Source organism: Dendropsophus ebraccatus, chromosome 2 (genome assembly GCF_027789765.1).
Source record: "Dendropsophus ebraccatus isolate aDenEbr1 chromosome 2, aDenEbr1.pat, whole genome shotgun sequence".
In the NCBI taxonomy this organism is placed as follows: Eukaryota; Metazoa; Chordata; class Amphibia; order Anura; family Hylidae; genus Dendropsophus; species Dendropsophus ebraccatus.
The window spans coordinates 127,140,707-127,161,422 of NC_091455.1; the positions used below are offsets into that span (position 1 = coordinate 127,140,707).

Consider the following 20,716-nt stretch of genomic DNA (forward strand, 5'->3'; position numbering starts at 1 on the left):
GTGATTTTTGGATTGGGGGTGATGTCGGAGGTGGGCACCTGTAAATTGAGCTGGAAAATTGCATTTCAAAGTGGCTGCGAGACCGGACAGGTGGGAATGATGGGTCGCCAAAGAGAGGACTCATCAGTCTGGGATGGCCTGAAAGGCTGTGAATTCACTTGATGCTGTGTTCATTCATTTAGTCAAATCTGCTACGGATCCGCAGCAGACAACCCGCTGTGATACGGTACATGTGAAGCTACCCTTTTTAACCCATTTTAACATTACTATTAAAATACACATAAGAATATTAGAAATTGGCCAACCACTTTAATAAAATCAATTTGAGACTGCCCTATAATAGGAAGAGCAAATATTGTAATGTAATGATGATAAGAACAAATGTTCTAGATAAAGGAATGTTGAAAAAAATAGAAAAAAAATGGACTCAAATTGCCCAATAAAAGATATATGCAATTGGTGGCAAATGAAGCATCTTTTAGAGAGTCCTTATTTTTAGAGATGAGCGAAGCAGATTCATTTTGCTTTGTACAATGCAGGAGTGAGCAGCCTGAGGGATATGAGTGCAGATCAGTTTTGCTTCATATTAAGCAAAACGAATCGGTCATCTCTAGTAGAGGTGATCGAACAGCGCTGATGTTCAGGTTCGTACGAACTCGAACCATCTGTATTTGACTCCCGCAGTCTTCCCGTTCCATGGGGAAGGTAGAGACAGCCCTAGCCCCGCCTGGAAAACAGGGATACAGCCTGGGCCATAAGTTGTATTCCTGTTTTCCAGGCGGGACTCGGGCTGTCTCCACCTTCCCCAGGGAACAGGAAGACTGCGGGAGTCAAATACCAATGGTTCGAGTCCGTAAGAACCTGAACATCAGTGCTGTTTCATCACCTTTAATCTCTAGTTATTTTCAATATTAATGCTCAATGTGTGGTGATAAGAAATTGCTAAGAATGTTACACTACAGTTGTTACATCTGCCGTCACAAAACTATTATGATATAGAATTTGTAGTTGTTATATCTCCATAATAAATTTGGTAGATTCCTTTACATAGGCAATGTAACTACCCATCTTTGGACATGTAGGTCAACAAAATGTGATGGGTTACTAGTTTATGCATTTAACCAGGGTAACACTGGACTTGCACTTTAACGTTCAACCCGTTGTATCAAGTTCATTACACAAATCATTAATTAGCTTTGGCATTAGTTGCTAATATTACAATACAGAAAACAACTACTAATATAGCTTTTTATGTTTCTCAAATGTGACTCAATGTTACCTCCAGAATATTTAAAAGGTGACCGTGTCTTGTTCGTCATTTAGAAAAAAAATACCGTCACACCTCATTTGGCCAGACATTTCAGTCATCATGATCATGCATAAAATGTGATCCTTGTGAGCAAAAATAGATAGGCCATGTTATTTAAACAGCTGTAATTGAAACGGCAGCGGGGAACTGTAAGCCAACACGTAACTGATCCAGTGCATTGTGAATGTCTTCATTCAGATATACCATGTACCCATAGATTTCCCAATACTGAGTATGGAAATGGAAGCCAAGTCATCTGTTAATTTTACTGTACTCAGCTGTAAAATGCAAGAGGAAGATCTGGACAAGAAGGAATCCTGCATTTGGCAGTGGGATGACTTAACAGTGGAAAACAGACCAGAGGAAAGGTGAGAAATGGATGGACAAACTATTAGGTAGCAATGGAATATTTTGAACAGTTTTTTTTTCAGAATTATTGCAGCATTTAATATAAGCTTTACTTTAGCCTAAGAGTGCCTTTACACAGAGAGATTTATCAGAAAGATTTTAAAGCCAAAGCCAGGAACAGAATATAAACAGAGAACAGGTCATAAAGAAAAGATTTCTCCTCTTCTCAAATCCATTCCTGGCTTTGGCTTCAATAATCTGTCATATAAATCTCTCTATGTAAAGGCACCTTAAGACAACTGATATATTAAGGAATAAGACAACTGATATATTAAGTCATTAGGAATTATTACATAATTAGTATATAAAGCTGTTTTTAAATAACATACATCAGTATTACTCTAAAAATGGACTATAGGAACACACACATATTCTGTTCTGTGGATATGCCATAAGTGACCTTTAAAAAAAAAAAAAATCTGAGCAAAGCTGAAAACCAATTTCAGCAGGAATAACTGACAACCTAATATAGATGGAGCACGATTGTTTTCAGCCAGACGTGTTTTTGTTGTCTTTCCTGTCTGATCCTGTTTTACTTTAAAAAAGCAATGGCAGTGGCTTACGGTTTAAGCACAGGTTCACTTTTAGGTACCTATGCACAAACATGAAATATACCACTGTGTAATATACCTTGACTACTTGTTTTGCATCCTATTTAAACATTTGATGTACTTGTTGCTTGTGAACATAAATTGTTATTTTAGCCATTTGTAGCATATGCACATGGACCCCTGTTCTCGCCACAGATGAAAGCCAGAGATGGGACCTTAGGAAATCTACCTAAGATTGGAATCCCCCTTTAACTATAAAATTTTCTTAATCAGCCTCCCAATAAAAAAAATTGTGGCATCAATAATTAGTGACTAAATCCCATACCGTAAAGGGACCTCGATGGGTGCGCGCACACAGCTATTCAGGCAAGCCCTGTCCCCGCCGGATTTCATTTGCTGCTCCACTCCTGGCTTCCTAGCAGCCAAAATCAGACCCTGCCAGACCCCCGACCCTAATCCGAATGTTTAGTTTTAGGGTTAGGGTTGGGGGTCTGATTAGGGTTACTACCAAACTACTTAAAGGGGTTGGTCACTTTATAGTAAAATTGCTCAGTGTACAGTATTAGTAAGTGTACTCACAGCACTAACAAACAGCAGCTCCCTGTGTACCTCATAGAGCTAATATCAGACTCCCCTCCTCCAGGCTGTGCTGCCCTGCTCTGTGATGTTTTGGTCCATAAGATCAGTGGCATAGCTACCAGGGTCGCAGCGGTCGCCGCTGCGCCCTGGCCCACCAAGAGTTTTGCTTGCGGTCACAAGAGCAGGCTCGTCCGGGCCCCCGGCTGATGCACAGCTGCCGGGGGTGTGCCATCCCATCCCCGGCAGCGCTGCGCATCAGTGAACTCCCTGTGCCGCCTGGGGCCCTGACTTCTGGCACAGGAAGTGCACATCAGAGACGCTTCCTGTGCCGGAAGTCCCAGCCCTGGCGTACAGGGAGTTCACTGATGTGCGGCGCTGCCGGGGATAGGACAGGACACCCCCGGCAGCTGTGCATCAGCCGGGGACCAGAAAGAGCCTGAAGAAGGAGAGGATCGCCGGGGGAGCGAGTTGTTAGGTGAGTTTTTTTTTTTTTTGTTTTTTTTTTTATTCTGCTTAGCATAGAGGAAAGAGGGGGGAATCTATAAGGGATGGGAGAGGGGGGCATCTATAAGGGGGGGGGAGAAGAGGGGGGCATCTATAAGGGATGGGGGAGAGAGGGGGCAATATATAAGGGATGGGGGAAGAGGGGAGCCATCTATAATGGGGGGAGAAAGTGGCCATCTATAAGGGACGGGGGGTAGAAGAGGGGGCCATCTATAAGGCATGGGGGAGAGGGGGCATCTATAAGGGCGGGATAGGGGGGGACATCTATAAGGGATGGGGGAGAGAGGGGGGCATCTATAAGGGATGGGGGAGAGAGGGGGACATCTATAAGGGATAGGGGAAGAGGGGGCCATCTATAAGGGATGGGGGAGAGAGGGGGCAATCTATAAGGGATGGGGAGAGAGGGGGCAATCTATAACAGATGGGGAAGAGGAGGGCCATCTATAATGGGGGGAGAAAGGGGGCCATCTATAAGGGACGGGGGGGTAGAAGAGGGGGCCATCTATAAAGGATGGGGAAGAGGGGGCCATCGATAATGGGGGGAGAGAGGGGGCCATCTATAAGGGGGAGAGAGGGGGGCATCTATAAGGGGGGGAGAGGGGGCATCTATAAGGAGAGGGGGGAGAGGGGGGCAATCTATAATGGGGAGAGAGGGGCATCTATAAAGGGGAGGAGAAGAGGAGGCCATCTATAATGGGGGAGAGGGGGGCATCTATAAGGGGGGGAGAAGAGGGGGCCATCTATAAGGGGGGAGAGGGGGGCATCTATAAGGAGGCGGGGGAGAGGGGGGCATCTATAAGGGATGGGGGAGAGAGGGGGCAATCTATAAGGGATGGGGGAAGAGGGGGCCATCTATAAGAGATGGGGGAAGAGGGGGACATCTATAACGGATGGGGGAGAGAGGGGGCAATCTATAAGGGATGGGGAAGAGGGGGCCATCTATAAGGGATGGGGGAGAGAGGGGGCAATCTATAACGGATGGGGGAAGAGGAGGGCCATCTATAATGGGGGGAGAAAGGGGGCCATCTATAAGGGACAGGGGGTAGAAGAGGGGGCCATCTATAAGGGATGGGGAAGAGGGGGCCATCTATAATGGGGGGAGAGAGGGGGCCATCTATAAGGGGGGGAGAAGAGGGGGCCATCTATAATGGGGGGAGAGAGGGGAGCATCTATAAGGAGGGGAGAGGGGGGCATCTATAAGGGGGGGAGTAGAGGGGGCCATCTATAATGGGGGGAGATAGGGGGCCATCTATAAGGGAAGGGGAGAGAGGGGGGCATCTATAAGGGGTGGGCAACATGCAGTGGGGGCCATCTTTAAGGGGGAAGAGGGGGCAATCTATAAGGGGTGGGGAGAGGGGGCCATCTATAAGGGGTGAGGGAGAGAGGGCCATCTATAAGGGGTGAGGGGAGAGGGGACCATCTATAAGGGGGGGCAACATGCAGTGGGGGCCATCTATATACTATAAGGGGGGTCACATAGTGTCAGGGCTACCCACTAAATGAGGGTGTAAAGGGGCCAGTACAGATGTGCAGTTTGTAGAGAGATGAGGATGGTGCCAGAGTGAGAAGCCTAATATGTCTTTCTGGACGATTCTGTGGATTCGTGCCTCGGAGAAGTTCTCATAATGGCCCAGGACGGATGGAGAAGAAGAAAATGAAAAGGGAAGAACTCTGAGAAGACGTCCCCTGTCCCCTGATATAACTGCACTGTAATGTATATGGTGTATACAACCTGTGTGGAGCTGCGTTCACCTCTATATGACTGGATGAGGTGAAAGTGATCTTTGTACAGTGGATCTTATGCAGTAGCAGCGGTGGGGTTAGTCAGTATCAGCGGTAGTGTTAGTATGTGGTGTTATTAGTTAGTAGCAGCGGTGGGGTTAGTCAGTATGTGCTGGTATTAGTCATTATGTGGTGGTGTTAGTCAGTATGTGGTGGTATTAGTCATTACGTAGTGGTGTTAGTATGTGGTGGTAATATTTGTTGCTTGTTATCTGGTACTGTTTTTCTATTGGTCTTAGTATACTGGTTTGATCAGTAACAATATGGTGGTGATGATAGTGGTGTGGCGGTAATATTTTCCCCCCTTGTATACTCGTATTATTGGCAATATTGGTCTCAGTATACAGGATTTGGTCAGAAACAGTATGGCGGTAATATATATATATATATATATATATACACACAACTACCAGTAGCATCACTTGGTCGTGAAAGGGGGGGGGGGGCAAGTTGACCTCTCGCACCAGGGCCCAGGAGACATTAGCTACGCCCCTGCATAAGATTGCTTACATGGAGGAGCATGTGACCATGCCCTGCCCCCCCAGTGTCCACCACTGAGCCTGTATATGTCTATGGAGGACACAGGGGACATGGCATGGTCACATGCTCCTCCATGTCAACCATTTTATGGACTGAAACAAAACAGAGCAGGGAGCCCAGCCTGGAGGAGGGGAGTCTGATATTAGCTCTATGAGGTACATAGGGAGCTGCTGTCAGTATATACAGTGAGTACAGTTATTAATACTTTGTACTGACCTATTTTACTCTAAAGTGGCCAACCCCTTTAACTATCCCCTGCCCACACAACAACCCTAACCTTCAGGGTTGGTGCTAATCAGGAAGGTTAGGGTTAAGGTTGGGGCTGTGGGGAGGGTTAGAACATGAGAAATCAGTGGGACATAACCCTAATACGACCCCAAACCCTAAAACTAAACATTCGGATTAGGGTTCGGGGGTCCGATTTTGGCTGCTAGGAAGCCAGGAGTGGAGCAGCCAATTAAATCCATCCAGGGCGGGGTTTGCCTGGAGAGCAGTGTGTGCGCACCCATCGAGCTCCCTTCACGGTATGGGATTTAGACATTACCATTAATAATATGTCTATATGTTTTTGCCCCATTTCCTGTTTCTTTGAAAGAAGCATTTATACCTTGTCCAGTAGCAAACTAAAAGTTTGCTACTTTTTTCAGACTTTTTTTAATCATTTGGTCTAAACATTCTTCTAGATCTCAAGATCTCTAGACTTCTATTAAAGAATCTCAAGTCTTCCAGTACTTATCAGCTGCTGTATGTCCTGCAGGAAGTGGTGTATTCTTTTCAGTCTGACATGGTTCTCCCTGTTGCCACCTCTGTCTGTAACAGGAACTGTCCAGAGCTCTGGTCTGGAGAGTTTTTTCACAGACAGCAGACAGAAATGCATCAGTCTGGAAAGAAAACACCATTTCCTGCAGGCTATACCAATGCACCCTTTTTCTTTAGCGTACACAAAAATGTGGTCGATAAAAAAAAAGATGCATTTGTGTGCATCCGTTTTTATAATGGAAGTAAATGAAAAAAAAAAAACGGATCAAAACGGGAGCACACAAATGCATATTTTTTCATACATTTTTCAAAATTATTATTTTTTTCATAAAATGGATTAAAAAAAACATACGCAAAAACACAGTGTGAACCCAGCCTAATTCAACTGACAGCTACAGTATCTCTCACACAGGCCCGGACTGGTAATCTGGCAAACCGGGCAAATGCCCGCTGGGCTGGCCGGATTACCAGTCCGGGGGCCGCCCAGACTGCAAAGAAAAAAAAAAAAAAGACATTATAAATAAACAGCCCCGCCGCGGCCCTCTGCCGCTGTGCTGCTTAATCAGTAGCAGAGGGCCGCTGCCGGGCTGAAGACTGCGTGGTGGGCCGGGAGGGGGAAAAAAAACAAACAACAACATCTCACCTGTCACCCGTTCCTGCCGCTCCTCCCCCGGCAGCGCGCGTCTTCTCGCTCATCTTCCGGCGCAGACAGCATAGTACAGGAGACTCTGCCTGGGCCGGACGTCGCAGCCTCTATCAGACGTCAGCGTGTGACGTCAGCGTGTGCGTCTTAAAGACACACGCACACGCTGACGTCTGATAGGGGCTGCGACGTCCGGCCCAGGCAGAGTCTCCTGTACTATGCTGCCTGCGCCGGAAGATGAGCGAGAAGACGCGCGCTGCCGGGGGAGGAGCGGCAGGAACGGGTGACAGGTAAGATGATGTTTTTTTTTTTTTCGCAGGTATGGCACTATGGATGGGTCACTGCTGGTGGGGCACTGTGGGTGGTGGCAAAATACGGGGCACAGAGGAGGCATAGCATAACAAGGGGACACAGAGGACATAGAAAAGTATTTGGGGCAAAGAGGGGGCATGGAAAAAGCTATATATGGGCAAAGAGGGGATATTTAAAAACCATATGGGGCATATAAAACTAAGGGGGCACACAGAAGTACTTTATACATTGTAGGGGGCAAGAGGGGGCATAGAACATGGGGGCACAGTGGGGATATATATACACTATATGGGGGCACAGTGGGGATATATATATACTATATGGGGGCACAGTGGGGATATATATACACTATATGGGGGCACAGTGGGGATATATATATATATACTATATGGGGGCACAGTGGGGATATATATACACTATATGGGGGCACAGTGGGGATATATATATACTATATGGGGGCACAGTGGGGATATATATACACTATATGGGGGCACAGTGGGGATATATATATATACTATATGGGGGCACAGTGGGGATATATATACTATATGGGGGCACAGTGGGGATATATATACACTATATGGGGGCACAGTGGGGATATATATATACTATATGGGGGCACAGTGGGGATATATATATACACTATATGGGGGCACAGTGGGGATATATATATACTATATGGGGGCACAGTGGGGATATATATATATATACTATATGGGGGCACAGTGTGGATATATATATATACTATATGGGGGCACAGTGGGGATATATATATACATACCATATGGGGGCACAGTGGGGATATATATATATATACTATATGGGGGCACAGTGAGGATATATATATATACTATATGGGGGCACAGTGGGGATATATATACTATATGGGGGCACAGTGGGGATATATATACACTATATGGGGGCACAGTGGGGATATATATACTATATGGGGGCACAGTGGGGATATATATATACACTATATGGGGGCACAGTGGGGATATATATATACACTATATGGGGGCACAGTGGGGATATATATATATATATATATACTATATGGGGGCACAGTGGGGATATATATATATACTATATGGGGGCACAGTGGGGATATATATACACTATATGGGGGCACAGTGGAGATATATATACACTATATGGGGGCACAGTGGGGATATATATACACTATATGGGGGCACAGTGGGGATATATATACTATATGGGGGCACAGTGGGGATATATATATACTATATGGGGGCACAGTGGGGATATATATATATATATATATATATATTTACACACACTATATATGGGCACAGTGGGGATATATATATATATATATATATATATATATATATATATATATATATATTTGGGAGTCTGATAGGGGAGCAGCACAATGACAGGAGAGCGGACAGAGCCTCTGTAACTGTTCTGTATTCTACCTGTGACTGCGTTTGATAACTGCTGTATACTCTTCTATAGTCTGCAGGGTGTAATACTCTGCAACATCTGTGTACACCTGGTAGCTGATATCACTGCTATATTCTATTCTGTAGTCTTGAGGGTGTAATACTCTGCTGCATCTGTGTACACCTGGTATGTAATATCACTGCTGTATTCTATTCTGTAGTCTTGAGGGTGTAATAGTCTGCTGCATCTGTGTACACCTTGTATCTGGTGACTATATGGTCAGTGTATGGCGGTATTATTAATTATATTGGTAGTGTACACTTATTTTTCTTCTGTGATAATTCTGGGCTTCACACATGTAAGAAAGTAATGTGACTAAGTAGAGCTAAAAATTCTTCTGTTGGAAATAGTTGGCAAAATGGGTGTGTGTGTGTGGGGGGGGGCAACGATATATATGGGGGCTGGTGGGGGTTTTGTGCCCGGGCTGCTTTTCAGCCCCAGTCCGGCTCTGCTCTCACATATACCATCATAAACATACCTGTGCACAGTGCAAGAGTGTAGACAGTTTCTAGTGAGCTAGAATTTTATACCATTTTCCCACTGGTCTAAAATTTTACTTTTAATGTATCACAATTAAAATTCACTGTGGTTATATACAATAAGTGAATTTAAAATTTGTCTTGTGATAGTCTGATTCCGTCAAGGATTTGCTGATTGCGGTGCCGTGCTGGGTGCACATTGAAGGCTACCGTCACCTAACAGTCCTAGTACGGGATTCCTGCACTAATAGTGCGGATCTCCAAGAGGGTCAAAGAAATTTTCGAATTTACTATGTATCTGGGGATAAGCACAAAACACCCCAGTACAATTGACCTTCTGTGGAGAATAGGATAGCAGTTCATCTGACAACTAATTGCGGTACTGACAGTGGGTAGCTAGAGAGCCCTCACTAACTAAACAGCTACAGAGCGATATTGTATACGCTCACTATTCCTAACTGCATACTGTCAGACCACAAAGTCAAGCAGAACCGCTATCAATCACAAGAACAAAGTTTAAAATGAGCCCAGCCATACTGACATGTTTCGCCAGCCCGCGCTGGCTTTTTCAAAGTACACGCTAGTTTGGGTCAGCATCGCCTAAATTCTTATAGTCCCGACCCTAGGGTCAAATACGGACCTTAGCCAATCACTGACACCCGTTTTTCCCGTTTTTTTAAGGTCATTCATCTGATAGGATGAGCCAATGAAAACATTGGGGGCTCGACCTGTTTCGATTGTAGCCTCGTTTCTGATGTTTCTACTCAGGCGCTCATTGGCGCAGTGTCGGACTGGGGTACCTTGGGCCCACCAGGGAATTTAATTCTAGGGGCCCACCCTACATATACCAGATATAACTAAACCTTTGCACAGCGCTGTGTATGTGACCAGCAATGCTGGCTCACTGCTGGTAACTTGTCAGTCACTCTATGCAAACAGTATAATGTGCCACATAAGTATCTTGAAAGGAGAAGTCCCATTAAAGGGGAACTCCATGTAGAGGTTAAAAAAAATGAAACTTCTGCAGAAGCATATAGCATTACTTACCTATCTATTCCATTTTTGAAACTACCAAAAATCCATTTGTTTTGGGGGGTTTTGTTCTGTTTTGTGTTTCTGCACTTCCTGGTTTATCAGTTGTACACAGTACTACAGGTTCCAGAATGCAATTCTATTTTTTTGCACTTACGCTGTTTACTGTGCATGATCAGGAATGTGATCATTTAATAGTTTGGGAGAATATGCAAGCGGCGATACCAAATATGTTTATTTATTTATTTATTTGTATTCATAAAATAGGAAAAGGGGGGTGATTTAAAAAAAAGCAAGAATGTGAGGTATTTCAGTATGAATTTTGGGAGTCTATGTAGAACAGATGGTATAAAGTGGCCTCCATCATAACTATATGGGAAGGTATGGAGGTCATGGAGCAAAAAGAATAAAAACGTGGTGTGAACGAGACCTTAATATGGTGCATTTTTACCCTTTCTAGTTTAAGTTTCCACTGTCAAGCTAATTGACTTTTTTATTTAATTTAAAGAGGTACTCTGGCAAAAACTTTTTTCTTCTCAAACCAACTGGTGTCTGAAAGTTATATAGATTTGTAAATTACTTATATTTAAAAGTCTTCTAGTACTTATCAGCTGCTGTATGTTCTGCAGGAAGTGCTGTGTTCTTTCCAGGCTGACACAGTGCACAGTCTCTGCTGCCACCTCTGTCCATGACAGGAACTCTCCAGAGCAGTAGCAAATTCCCATAGAAAACCTCTTCTACTCTGGACAGTTTGTGTCATGAACAGAGGTGGCAGCAGAGAACAGTCAGAGTTTTTTTTAAATAAAAGTTAAATACAAATCTGTATACACCAATTGATTTGAAAGATAAAAAAGTACCAATTTAATTCTACTGAATTCACTACAAATGTGAACCAAGATTAAGACTGTTGCACATCTTACTGCTTTTTGGTGTTTTTTTCTGGCACTTTTTCTGCCATGTTCTCATTTTAGTGTAAAGTTTAGTTCTCATTTTATCCCTTTTTCGGTACAAATCATGTGATTCTTTATCATGTGATTCCAGGTTTTATGTCGAAGAACTGGGGGGTTTATGTATATATGATGTATATTTATGGTGGTGTCCGTGTTGCTATGATTGGTGTGACCCTGTCACTTGATAAAACCTTTTGCCAAGCCTTGTAGATGAGGGTATAAACCTTGTGATGCATGTTTTTTCTTCAAGATGTGAGTCTTCCTTTAATCCAGGGATATGTACATACAAGCAGGAGTTCCACCGTCCACTGCTCCATGCTACTTGTGCTCATTGTGCAGGTGATAGATCTGTGTAGCAGGCAGACGTCCAGCTTTATGGCTCTGCAATATGTGATGGACCCCCAACTCCCCCAAGTTAAACCAAAGAACGCAAAATAAAGACACAACACATTGTAATCAAGTGTCAAAGGGTCCCAATTTTATTTAAAATTACATGACACTGAAAATGGCAGACCCCCGACTCACGAAGAGTCACCCTCCAGCACTCAGGCGAGGAAAAACCCCCTGTGGGGGAAACCTTGAGGGAGCCATGGCTGGAGAGCTGCCCCTCCCCTGGGCTTAGAGGGTAATACCATACTATAAGTATAATAAACTGGATGTGAGAGAGATGAGATGAGGCTGTCACCTTATTGATGGCTAGGCGGATGTATCTCTTCTCCTTCACAGATCCAGGTCCCCTGCTAGAACCTCCAAATTCCATCAAGGGTAGGGGCAGTAAATTCATCAAGCTCAAGGTCCTCTGGCGCATCCAAGATGGCACTGATCAGGGTGCGGTGCATTGCTTTATGGAACCTTCTTTATGACATAAGCACTTGTCATCATAGTGCATGGTTGCTATGGTTACTGCAGGTAAACACATCTGAAGCATTAACCCATTAAAGACTGGTGATGTACTTTACTGCAGAGGTCACTAAACACACTTGTGACCAAGCAAACAGCTTATGGTTAGGCCACACTAAGAACACTAAATAATATGTTTTCATATGGACCATAGCAACCAATCACAGCTCAGCTTTCATTTCTCAAATTACTCTGGTAAAATAAAAGCTGAACTGTGATTGGTTGCCATGCACAACCTAGACAGTCTAATCTGCCCATAGCAACCAATCAAAGCACAGCTTTAATTTTATAAGAGCTTGTTAATATATGAAAGGTGATCTATGATTGGTTGCTCTAGGCGAATCAGATTGTGTTTTGTCTCTGGCAGGTTGATAAAGCTGCTCCATTGCTGTAAAATCTTATGCTGATGCTGATGATGATGACTGAAAACACATGACATCAAGCTTCCCCATAATGCTTTGCAGTCAGCCCTTCCTCCATACCTCACAACTTTTTGGAGGGACACTTGTGCTTCACAGACATTTCTATACACAGTTTAGAAAACCACTGGTATACGGTTATATACGGCGGATTTGTTAACATGAATGAGACAGCTGACAATCTGATTTTGTTGTATGTGGAAAGGGCAGCCAAAGAGTATTACTACATTTCCCAGGCTGTCATAGGAAATCGGTGATCACCCGATTAGTTGATCAATGGAGAAACTGCACTGACTGTACAAAAGGGGCTGCCAAGTTGTTTAAAAGTAAAATAGTCCACAGTATTAAAGGGGTACTCTAGCAAAAAAATTATTTCAAATAAACTGGTGCCAGAAATTTGTACTTTACTTCTATCAAAAAAATCTCCAGTCTTCCAGTACTTATTAGCTGCTGTATGTTCAGCAGGAAGTGGTTATTCTTTCCAGTCTGACAGATTAATATCTGCTGCTAAAGTAAGTAACTGTCCAAAGTAAGTTCCTGGCATGGGCAAAGGTGGAAGCAGAGAGCAATGTGTCAGACTGGAAAGAATACATCACTTCCTGCAGGATATACAGCAGCTGATAAGTACTGGAAGGATTGAGGGGTTTTAGTAGAAATAAATTAAAAATCTATATAACTTTGTGACACCAGTTGATTTGAAAGATTTTTTTCTTAGCTTGACATCACCTATACTATGGATTTTAGGGGGAGCACCACCTTGGGCCCACCTGGGAATTTGATTCTTGGGGCCCACCATACCTTACACCAGATATAATAAGCACCAAACCTTTCACATTACTATAGTGACCTTGCACAGAGCTGTGTATGTGACCAGCGATGCTAGCTCACTACTAGTAACTCTTCAGTCAGTCACTCTATGCGAACAGCATAACCTGCCACTTAAGTTTCTTGAAAGGGGCAGTCCCATGAAACTAACAAATCTCAGGTAGGCGGGGGGTGCAGGAACATAATAAAGAAAGTATACTTACCCATCCCTGTGCCCCTGAAGCTCTTCCTTAATGTGCCCGCTCAGCCAATCACTGACTGTGGATGGACACCGCTGCAGTTATTGACTGGCTGAGCAGGCAATCCATCAGGCGAGTATGTGACATGAGCTTGGGCCGTGACATACACAGAATCTGTTCGAAAATGACTGAAAAACTTCCAGCAGCTGTGGGAGAGAGCGCGGTCCAGGGGCACGGGGACTGGTGAGTATAGTTTTTATTATCTTCCCACACTCCACTGCCTGACTATCATTTGTTACGAGACTTCTGTCAGCTGTAATTCATGTTCCAAACTGCTGACACTGTTAGATGCTGTTAGGTCAAGAAGACACATGGTACCTTACATATATTTGTCTGTGCTTCTATAGCATAGAAATTGTTTTTATTCTCTGGTAGAAAGAGTCAGACAGGGAGGCCCACCTAATGCCAGGGGCCCACCCAGGGGTAGGGCCCACCGAGGGATTCCCCTGTTCCCCTGTAGGCCAGTCCGAGCCTGCATTGGCGTATAGATTTCGAATCTTCGCGGGCTAATCGTACACATGCGTACTAGTTGTGTTGTTTTCGTACGCATGTCCGAGGACTTAGAGCGTATCTGGCTGCGTACACTCCTATGCGCATGTCTAGGGACTTAGTTTATATTTTTGAATATAGGTATCAAGCGCATGCGGAGGGACTTAGAACATAAACCTTTACGTTTGTTCGATGCTCATGTCCCGGAACTTTGGGCGTGTCTCACTGCGTGCGTTCTTATGCGCATGTCTTGGGACTTTGTTTTTGAATGTAGGTATTAGGGATGCACGATGCACCGAAATATCGATACTACTATCGATATTTCGGGCAAAAAACGGTTCGATACCAGGATTTCCTGGTATCGAAACTTTAAGTTAAGCTGAGAACACGGTGGGCGGCTAGCTGAGCGCCGGCCGTGTTCTCTATGTGCCTCCCCCTGCCCCCTGCAGTCTCCTCCTCTGCTCTCCCTCCCTCCGCTCCCATTGGCGCCAATTTCAAATAGCCGGCACTTAGCTATTGCTAGTGCCGGCTATTTAAGTATATAGATGCCACTGTCACACTGACAGCGGCATCTGACCCCTCCTGAGCCCGCTCCATATACAGCGGGGGTCGGCTACTGTGTGTAACAGACCCCCGCTGCTGGTGTCTCTCTGATAACAGAGTCCGGCTCCGCCAGACTCTGTTATCAGAGAGATGATTTATGCAGAGGAGCCGGAGCTGCACGGAGGAGAGCGGCTGGAGAGGGAGAGCGGGAGAGGAGGACGGAGGAGAAGGCTGGAGGGAGAGCGGGAGGTCCGGGAGAGAGGACGGAGGAGAGGGAGAGCGGGATGTCCGGGAGAGGAGCCGGAGCTGCACAGAGGAGAGCGGCTGGAGAGGGAGAGCGGGAGGTCACGGAGAGAGGAGGACGGAGAAGGCTGGAAGTGGGGAGGATGAAGAGGGAGAGCGGGGGTCTGTGAGATCCGGGAGAGGAGGCCGGGGGAAGTGCAGCACATGTGAGGATCCAGCCGGCTGGCAGGTGGGGGAGGTGGCCGGGACTGAGAGGAGCAGATAAGATCGGCTGTAGTGTGTGGGATCCTGTGTAACCTCCTCTTCTCTTCCTCCGCAATCTTGGTAACTGGTGCAGCAGAGCTGTCTTAGTGGAGGGTGGTGCAGGAGAGCTGTCTTAGTGATAGCTGATGTAGCAGAGCTGTCTTAGTGATGGGTGGTGCAGCAGAGCTGTCTTAGTGATGGGTGGTGCAGCAGAGCTGTCTTAGTGATGGGTGGTGCAGCAGAGCTGTCTTAGTGATGGGTGGTGCAGCAGAGCTGTCTTAGTGATGGGTGGTGCAGCAGAGCTGTCTTAGTGATAGCTGATGTAGCAGAGCTGTCTTAGTGATGGGTGGTGCAGCAGAGCTGTCTTAGTGGTGGGTGGTGCAGGAGAGCTGTCTTAGTGATAGCTGATGTAGCAGAGCTGTCTCAGTGATGGGTGGTGCAGCTGAGCTGTCTTAGTGATGGGTGGTGCAGCAGAGCTGTCTTAGTGGTGGGTGGTGCAGGAGAGCTGTCTTAGTGATAGCTGATGTAGCAGAGCTGTCTCAGTGATGGGTGGTGCAGCTGAGCTGTCTTAGTGATGGGTGGTGCAGCTGAGCTGTCTTAGTGATGGGTGGTGCAGGAGAGCTGTCTTAGTGATGGGTGGTGCAGCAGAGCTGTCTTAGTGATAGCTGATGTAGCAGAGCTGTCTTAGTGATAGCTGATGTAGCAGAGCTGTCTTAGTGATAGCTGATGTAGCAGAGCTGTCTTAGTGATATCAGATGTAGCAGAGCTGTCTTAGTGATATCAGATGCAGCAGAGCTGTCTTAGTGATAGCTGATGCAGCAGAGCTGTCTTAGTGATAGCTGATGCAGCAGAGCTGTCTTAGTGATAGCTGATGCAGCAGAGCTGTCTTAGTGATAGCTGATGCAGCAGAGCTGTCTTAGTGATAGCTGATGCAGCAGAGCTGTCTTAGTGATAGCTGATGCAGCAGAGCTGTCTTAGTGATAGCTGATGCAGCAGAGCTGTCTTAGTGATAGCTGATGCAGCAGAGCTGTCTTAGTGATAGCTGATGCAGCAGAGCTGTCTTAGTGATAGCTGATGTAGCAGAGCTGTCTTAGACAGATATCACTAACTTTATTTTTAACACAATAAAATAAAAATAGTCCAAAAATTGGTATCACTGTAATAGTGCAGGGGTATTATATTTCTACCACTGTATTTTGTTTTGTTTTTTTATACTTTACTAAGTATCGAACTGGTATTGAGTATCGAAATAAAAAAGTTAGTATCGGTATCGAACTCAAAATTCTGGTATCGTGACATCACTAGTAGGTATCCATATGCGCATGTCCTGCCACTTAGTCATGTTTCCGTCATTTTCTCGTACGAGAAAATGACGGAAACATGACTAAGTGTCAGGACATGCGCATATGGATACCTACATTCAAAAACAAGTCGCTAGACAAAAACAAGTCGCCAGACATGCGCATAGGAGTGTACGCAGCCAGATACGCTCTAAGTCCTTGGACATGCGCACTAGGTGAACATAAAGATCTACGCTCTAAGTCCCCTCACATGCGTACGAATACAACACAACTAGTACGCATGCGTACAATTAGCCAGCGAAGATTCGAAATCTATACTCCAATGAGCGCCTGAGTAGAAACAGCAGAAACGAGGCTACAATCGAAACAGGTCGAGCCCCCAATGTTTACATTCGCTCATCCTATCAGATGAATGACCTTAAAAAAACGGGAAAACCGGGTGTCAGTGATTGGCTAAGGTCCCTATTTGACCCTAGGGTCGGCACTATAAGAATCCAGGCGATGCTGACCCAAACTAGCCTGTACTTTGAAAAAGCCAGCGCGGGCTGGCGAAACATGTCAGTATGGCTGGGCTCATCTTAAACTTTGTTCTTGTGATTGATAGCGGTTCTGCTTGACTTTGTGGTCTGACAGTATGCAGTTAGGAATAGTGAGCGTATACAAAATCGCTCTGTAGCTGTTTAGTTAGTGAGGGCTCTCTAGCTACCCACTGTCAGTACCGCAATTAGTTGTCAGATGAACTGCTATCCTATTCTCCATATGGGTACAAACACACACAGCAGATACGCAGCAGATACGCAGCAGATTTGATACTGTGTTCAGTTATTTAGATCTAATCTGCTGCGTATCTGCTGCGTATCGCAGCAATAAATACGCAGCGTATATGCCGTGTGTGTTTGTACCCTAAGGGGTCAATTGTACTGGGGTGTTTTGTGCTTATCCCCAGATACATAGTAAATTCGAAAATTTCTTTGACCCTCTTGGAGATCCGCACTATTAGTGCAGGAATCCCGTACTAGGACTGTTAGGTGACGGTAATGGAGTAAGAGTTATAAATCAATCTTAGGGTGCGTTTACACAGAAAGATTTATCTGACAGATTTTGGAAGCCAAAGCCAGGAATGGATTAAAAAAGGGGATAGATCCCAGTCTTTCCTTTATGACCTGATCCCTGTTTATAGTCTGCTCCTTGTTTTGGCTTCAAAGATCTGTCAGATAAATCTGTCTGTGTAAACGCACCATTATGGACCTTAGGTAATCAAACCGATTCAGCAGAGTAATAAAGACAATGATCTGCCAAAAGAAAAAAAGATCACTGGCTGGTCATTGTCTTTTAGGGTATAAACCCACACACCGTATACGCAGCAAATACGCAGCAGATGTCATGGTGAAGATTTGATGCTGTGTTCAGTTATTTAGATCTAATCTGCTGCGTATTTGCTGCGTATGGCAGTAGTAAATACGCTGCATATACGGTGTGTGGGTTTATACCCTTAAAACACATTTAAAAATAGCAATGTACGGTTGACAAGTGAGGAATGTGTAAACAAAATATTAAACTTTACACTTACCTCTCCATGCTCACCAGTATCCTTCTACCTTCTCCCCGCAGCCACTGATGGCACGTTTAAAGCCTTTTCTGGAGTGACAGGCCACTCAGCCAATCACTGGCTGCAGCACTCTAGGCCAGTGATTGGCTGAGCAGCCTGTCATTTAAGAGACGGCTTTAAATGTGCCATCGACAGCTGAGGTGAGAAGCTTTAAGGACATGGGTAGCGTGGAGAGGTAAGAAAAATTTTTTATTTTACACATTTAAAGCAAGAGACGCACATACATTGCTAACAATTTCCATGCATCCCTTGCTTTACAATCATCGAGCTGTGTAATAGGCTCGGTAAGTTAGCAGTTTGCGCTTGCTAACAGTAAATCCCGCTTACAATGGTTTATCTTCTGTAGAACAGAGAATCAGGCAGGCTTAATCATTCCTTTCCTCAATGTCTGCCAAAAGAGAGCTGTCAGACTGCCCTCCATACACACTAAATCACTGGATGACTTACATGCAATGTGTATTGCCAGCTTAAGGGGGTTATCTAGCGCTACAAATACATGGCTACTTTACCCTTTACTATACATGGCTACTGTTGTCTCCAGTTTGGGTGGGGTTTTGAAACTTATGGTACTTTTACACGGTGCGATAATTCGCCCGATCGCACGATTAACGATTTTCAATGAACAATGTTTTTTTTATAACGATCAGCGTTTAGATGGAACGATACATTGTACGGAAAATTCGCTATGCGATTGTTTTGCGATCGTTTAAGCCTATCTCACACATAGGGGAAACCGTTGAAAGACTGTTTACACTGAACGATCTGCAAATTTTTTGCGAACGATCAACGATGATTTGTGAACACGTTGAAAGATCAAAATGAACGATTTTTTGCTCGTCGTTTGATCGTTCGCTGCGTTTACACGTACGATTATCGTTCGAATTCGACTGTTACGTGTAAAAGGACCATTAGTTTCCTTGAAGTAAATGGAGATTAATTGCAAACTGCACCTGAACTGGAGACAATAGTAGGGGGAAAAGTGGCCATGTTTTTGTAGCGCTGGATAACCCCTTTAAGGGTAATATATTTGAAGAGTCAATTAAGCACTCATTCTCTTAAAACGTCACCGAGAAGATGTAATGGAAGCTGGACTATTAAGACTAAATTATATGGTCACTGTAAATGATGTAATAGACTGAACTGAACAAGGGACACTCATTTAATTTAATGCTAGGCATTGAGGGGTTAATGCCTATTTAAGGATTACTTAGCACATTGAGCCTCCCGTTTCCCAAGCCATGTATGGAACATTATCTTAACCTATGGGAATTGAATGATGTGCTGATCTAGCGATTTATGGACTGGTTTTCATTGTGATGTTCTGGATCCTATAATATTTATTTTAGCAGACTATTGGAGAGATAACACCAAAATACTTTCTGTGGATATGTGATGCTGTTTTTTTAGTGAGAAATTGAAGTGAGAAACTGTTCTACCCTCTTCTCCTCCATTGCTTGTTTAAAGCATTATGTACAGTATATTATGAATGTATCACATAGCACAATGGTGGCAATTTGTTATTGATCTCACGTTGCATTACACAGTTTACAAATAGACGTATAATGACATTATTACAGGAAATATCTTTTTCTTTGCAGGAAAACCTTATCTGAATGTGATTCCCTAAATAGAGAAGGATATGAACAGAAACAGCAAATGGTTTTTCTAGTACAGAGATCTCCTCTGCAGATCCTTAGGGCAGGTATACTTGGCAGCCATATGCAGGATTATAAATTGCCCTACAAAACCCTGCTCCCTGTTCCCCTGTTTGTGCCAAGCCGCCTGCACACCCCAGATGAGATGTCTCCAGAAGATCTCCACTTCAAGCAGAAGATGACTCATACAAATGGACTTTGCCCTGACAAGCAAGATATTACAGCTCTTATTAACACCTTACCTAAAGTGATGCAACCAATGAAGATTAGGGTTTCAAGTTTAATATCCCCTCCTCCAAGCTTATATAATGCAAACACACATTAATACATAGTTTGGGTTTTGTAAACTCACTATAGCAGTGCTTCTCAATTCCAGTCCTCGAGCCTCACCAACAGGTCATGTTTGGGGATTTCCCATACAAAGAACACCTGTGATAATACCTGATGCACTGAGTATAATTATATCACCTGTCAAATACTAAGGAAATCCTCAAAACATGACCTGTTGGTGAGGCCTGAGGACTGGAATTGAGAAGCACTGCACTATAGCATTCAAACATTACATGAGAGTGAGAATACGTTTTTCTTGCTATTTCTTTGTGCTATTATGAATGATAATCACATTGTTATGTATTCTTGTTAAAGTGTCACTGTTGTTATAACTTCAAAATCTAAATAAACAGTAGATGTGATATAAAGCAAGTTTGTATTTAAAAAATTTTTTTTGTTATCATGGAAAATACAGCACCTCCTGTGTTTAGACTGTTTCCTTCAGAGTCTAAACATAGGAAGTCCTGTGTATCCCAGGCCATCTGAGCTCACAGAGAGAAGGCAGTCATGTGATTGATGGACACATTGAGTTGGGACTCTCTGTACTGGCCAGGACTTTATGTGTTTGGTCTCTTTTTTTTTCAACCAGCAAAAGACTAAAA

At 44.3% G+C, this 20,716-nt stretch overlaps 1 protein-coding gene across 1 annotated transcript; it reads left to right on the forward strand.

Moving 5' to 3' along the window:
• The first annotated feature begins 1,463 nt into the window (after positions 1-1,463).
• Positions 1,464-20,455, forward strand: LOC138784653 (telethonin-like). The gene is made up of 2 exons (XM_069960277.1): positions 1,464-1,677; positions 19,728-20,455. The coding sequence occupies exons 1-2, from the start codon at positions 1,544-1,546 to the stop codon at positions 20,107-20,109; spliced, it is 516 nt and encodes a 171-aa protein (XP_069816378.1). The 5' UTR covers positions 1,464-1,543; the 3' UTR covers positions 20,110-20,455.
• Positions 20,456-20,716: the final 261 nt, after the last annotated feature.

Coding starts and splice junctions, on each gene's coding strand:
- LOC138784653 (XM_069960277.1), top strand. CDS start 1,544: ATGGAAATGGAAGCCAAGTCATCTGTTAATTTTACTGTACTCAGCTGT. Junction 1,678..19,727: donor GAAAACAGACCAGAGGAAAG/GTGAGAAATGGA, acceptor TTTTCTTTGCAG/GAAAACCTTATCTGAATGTG.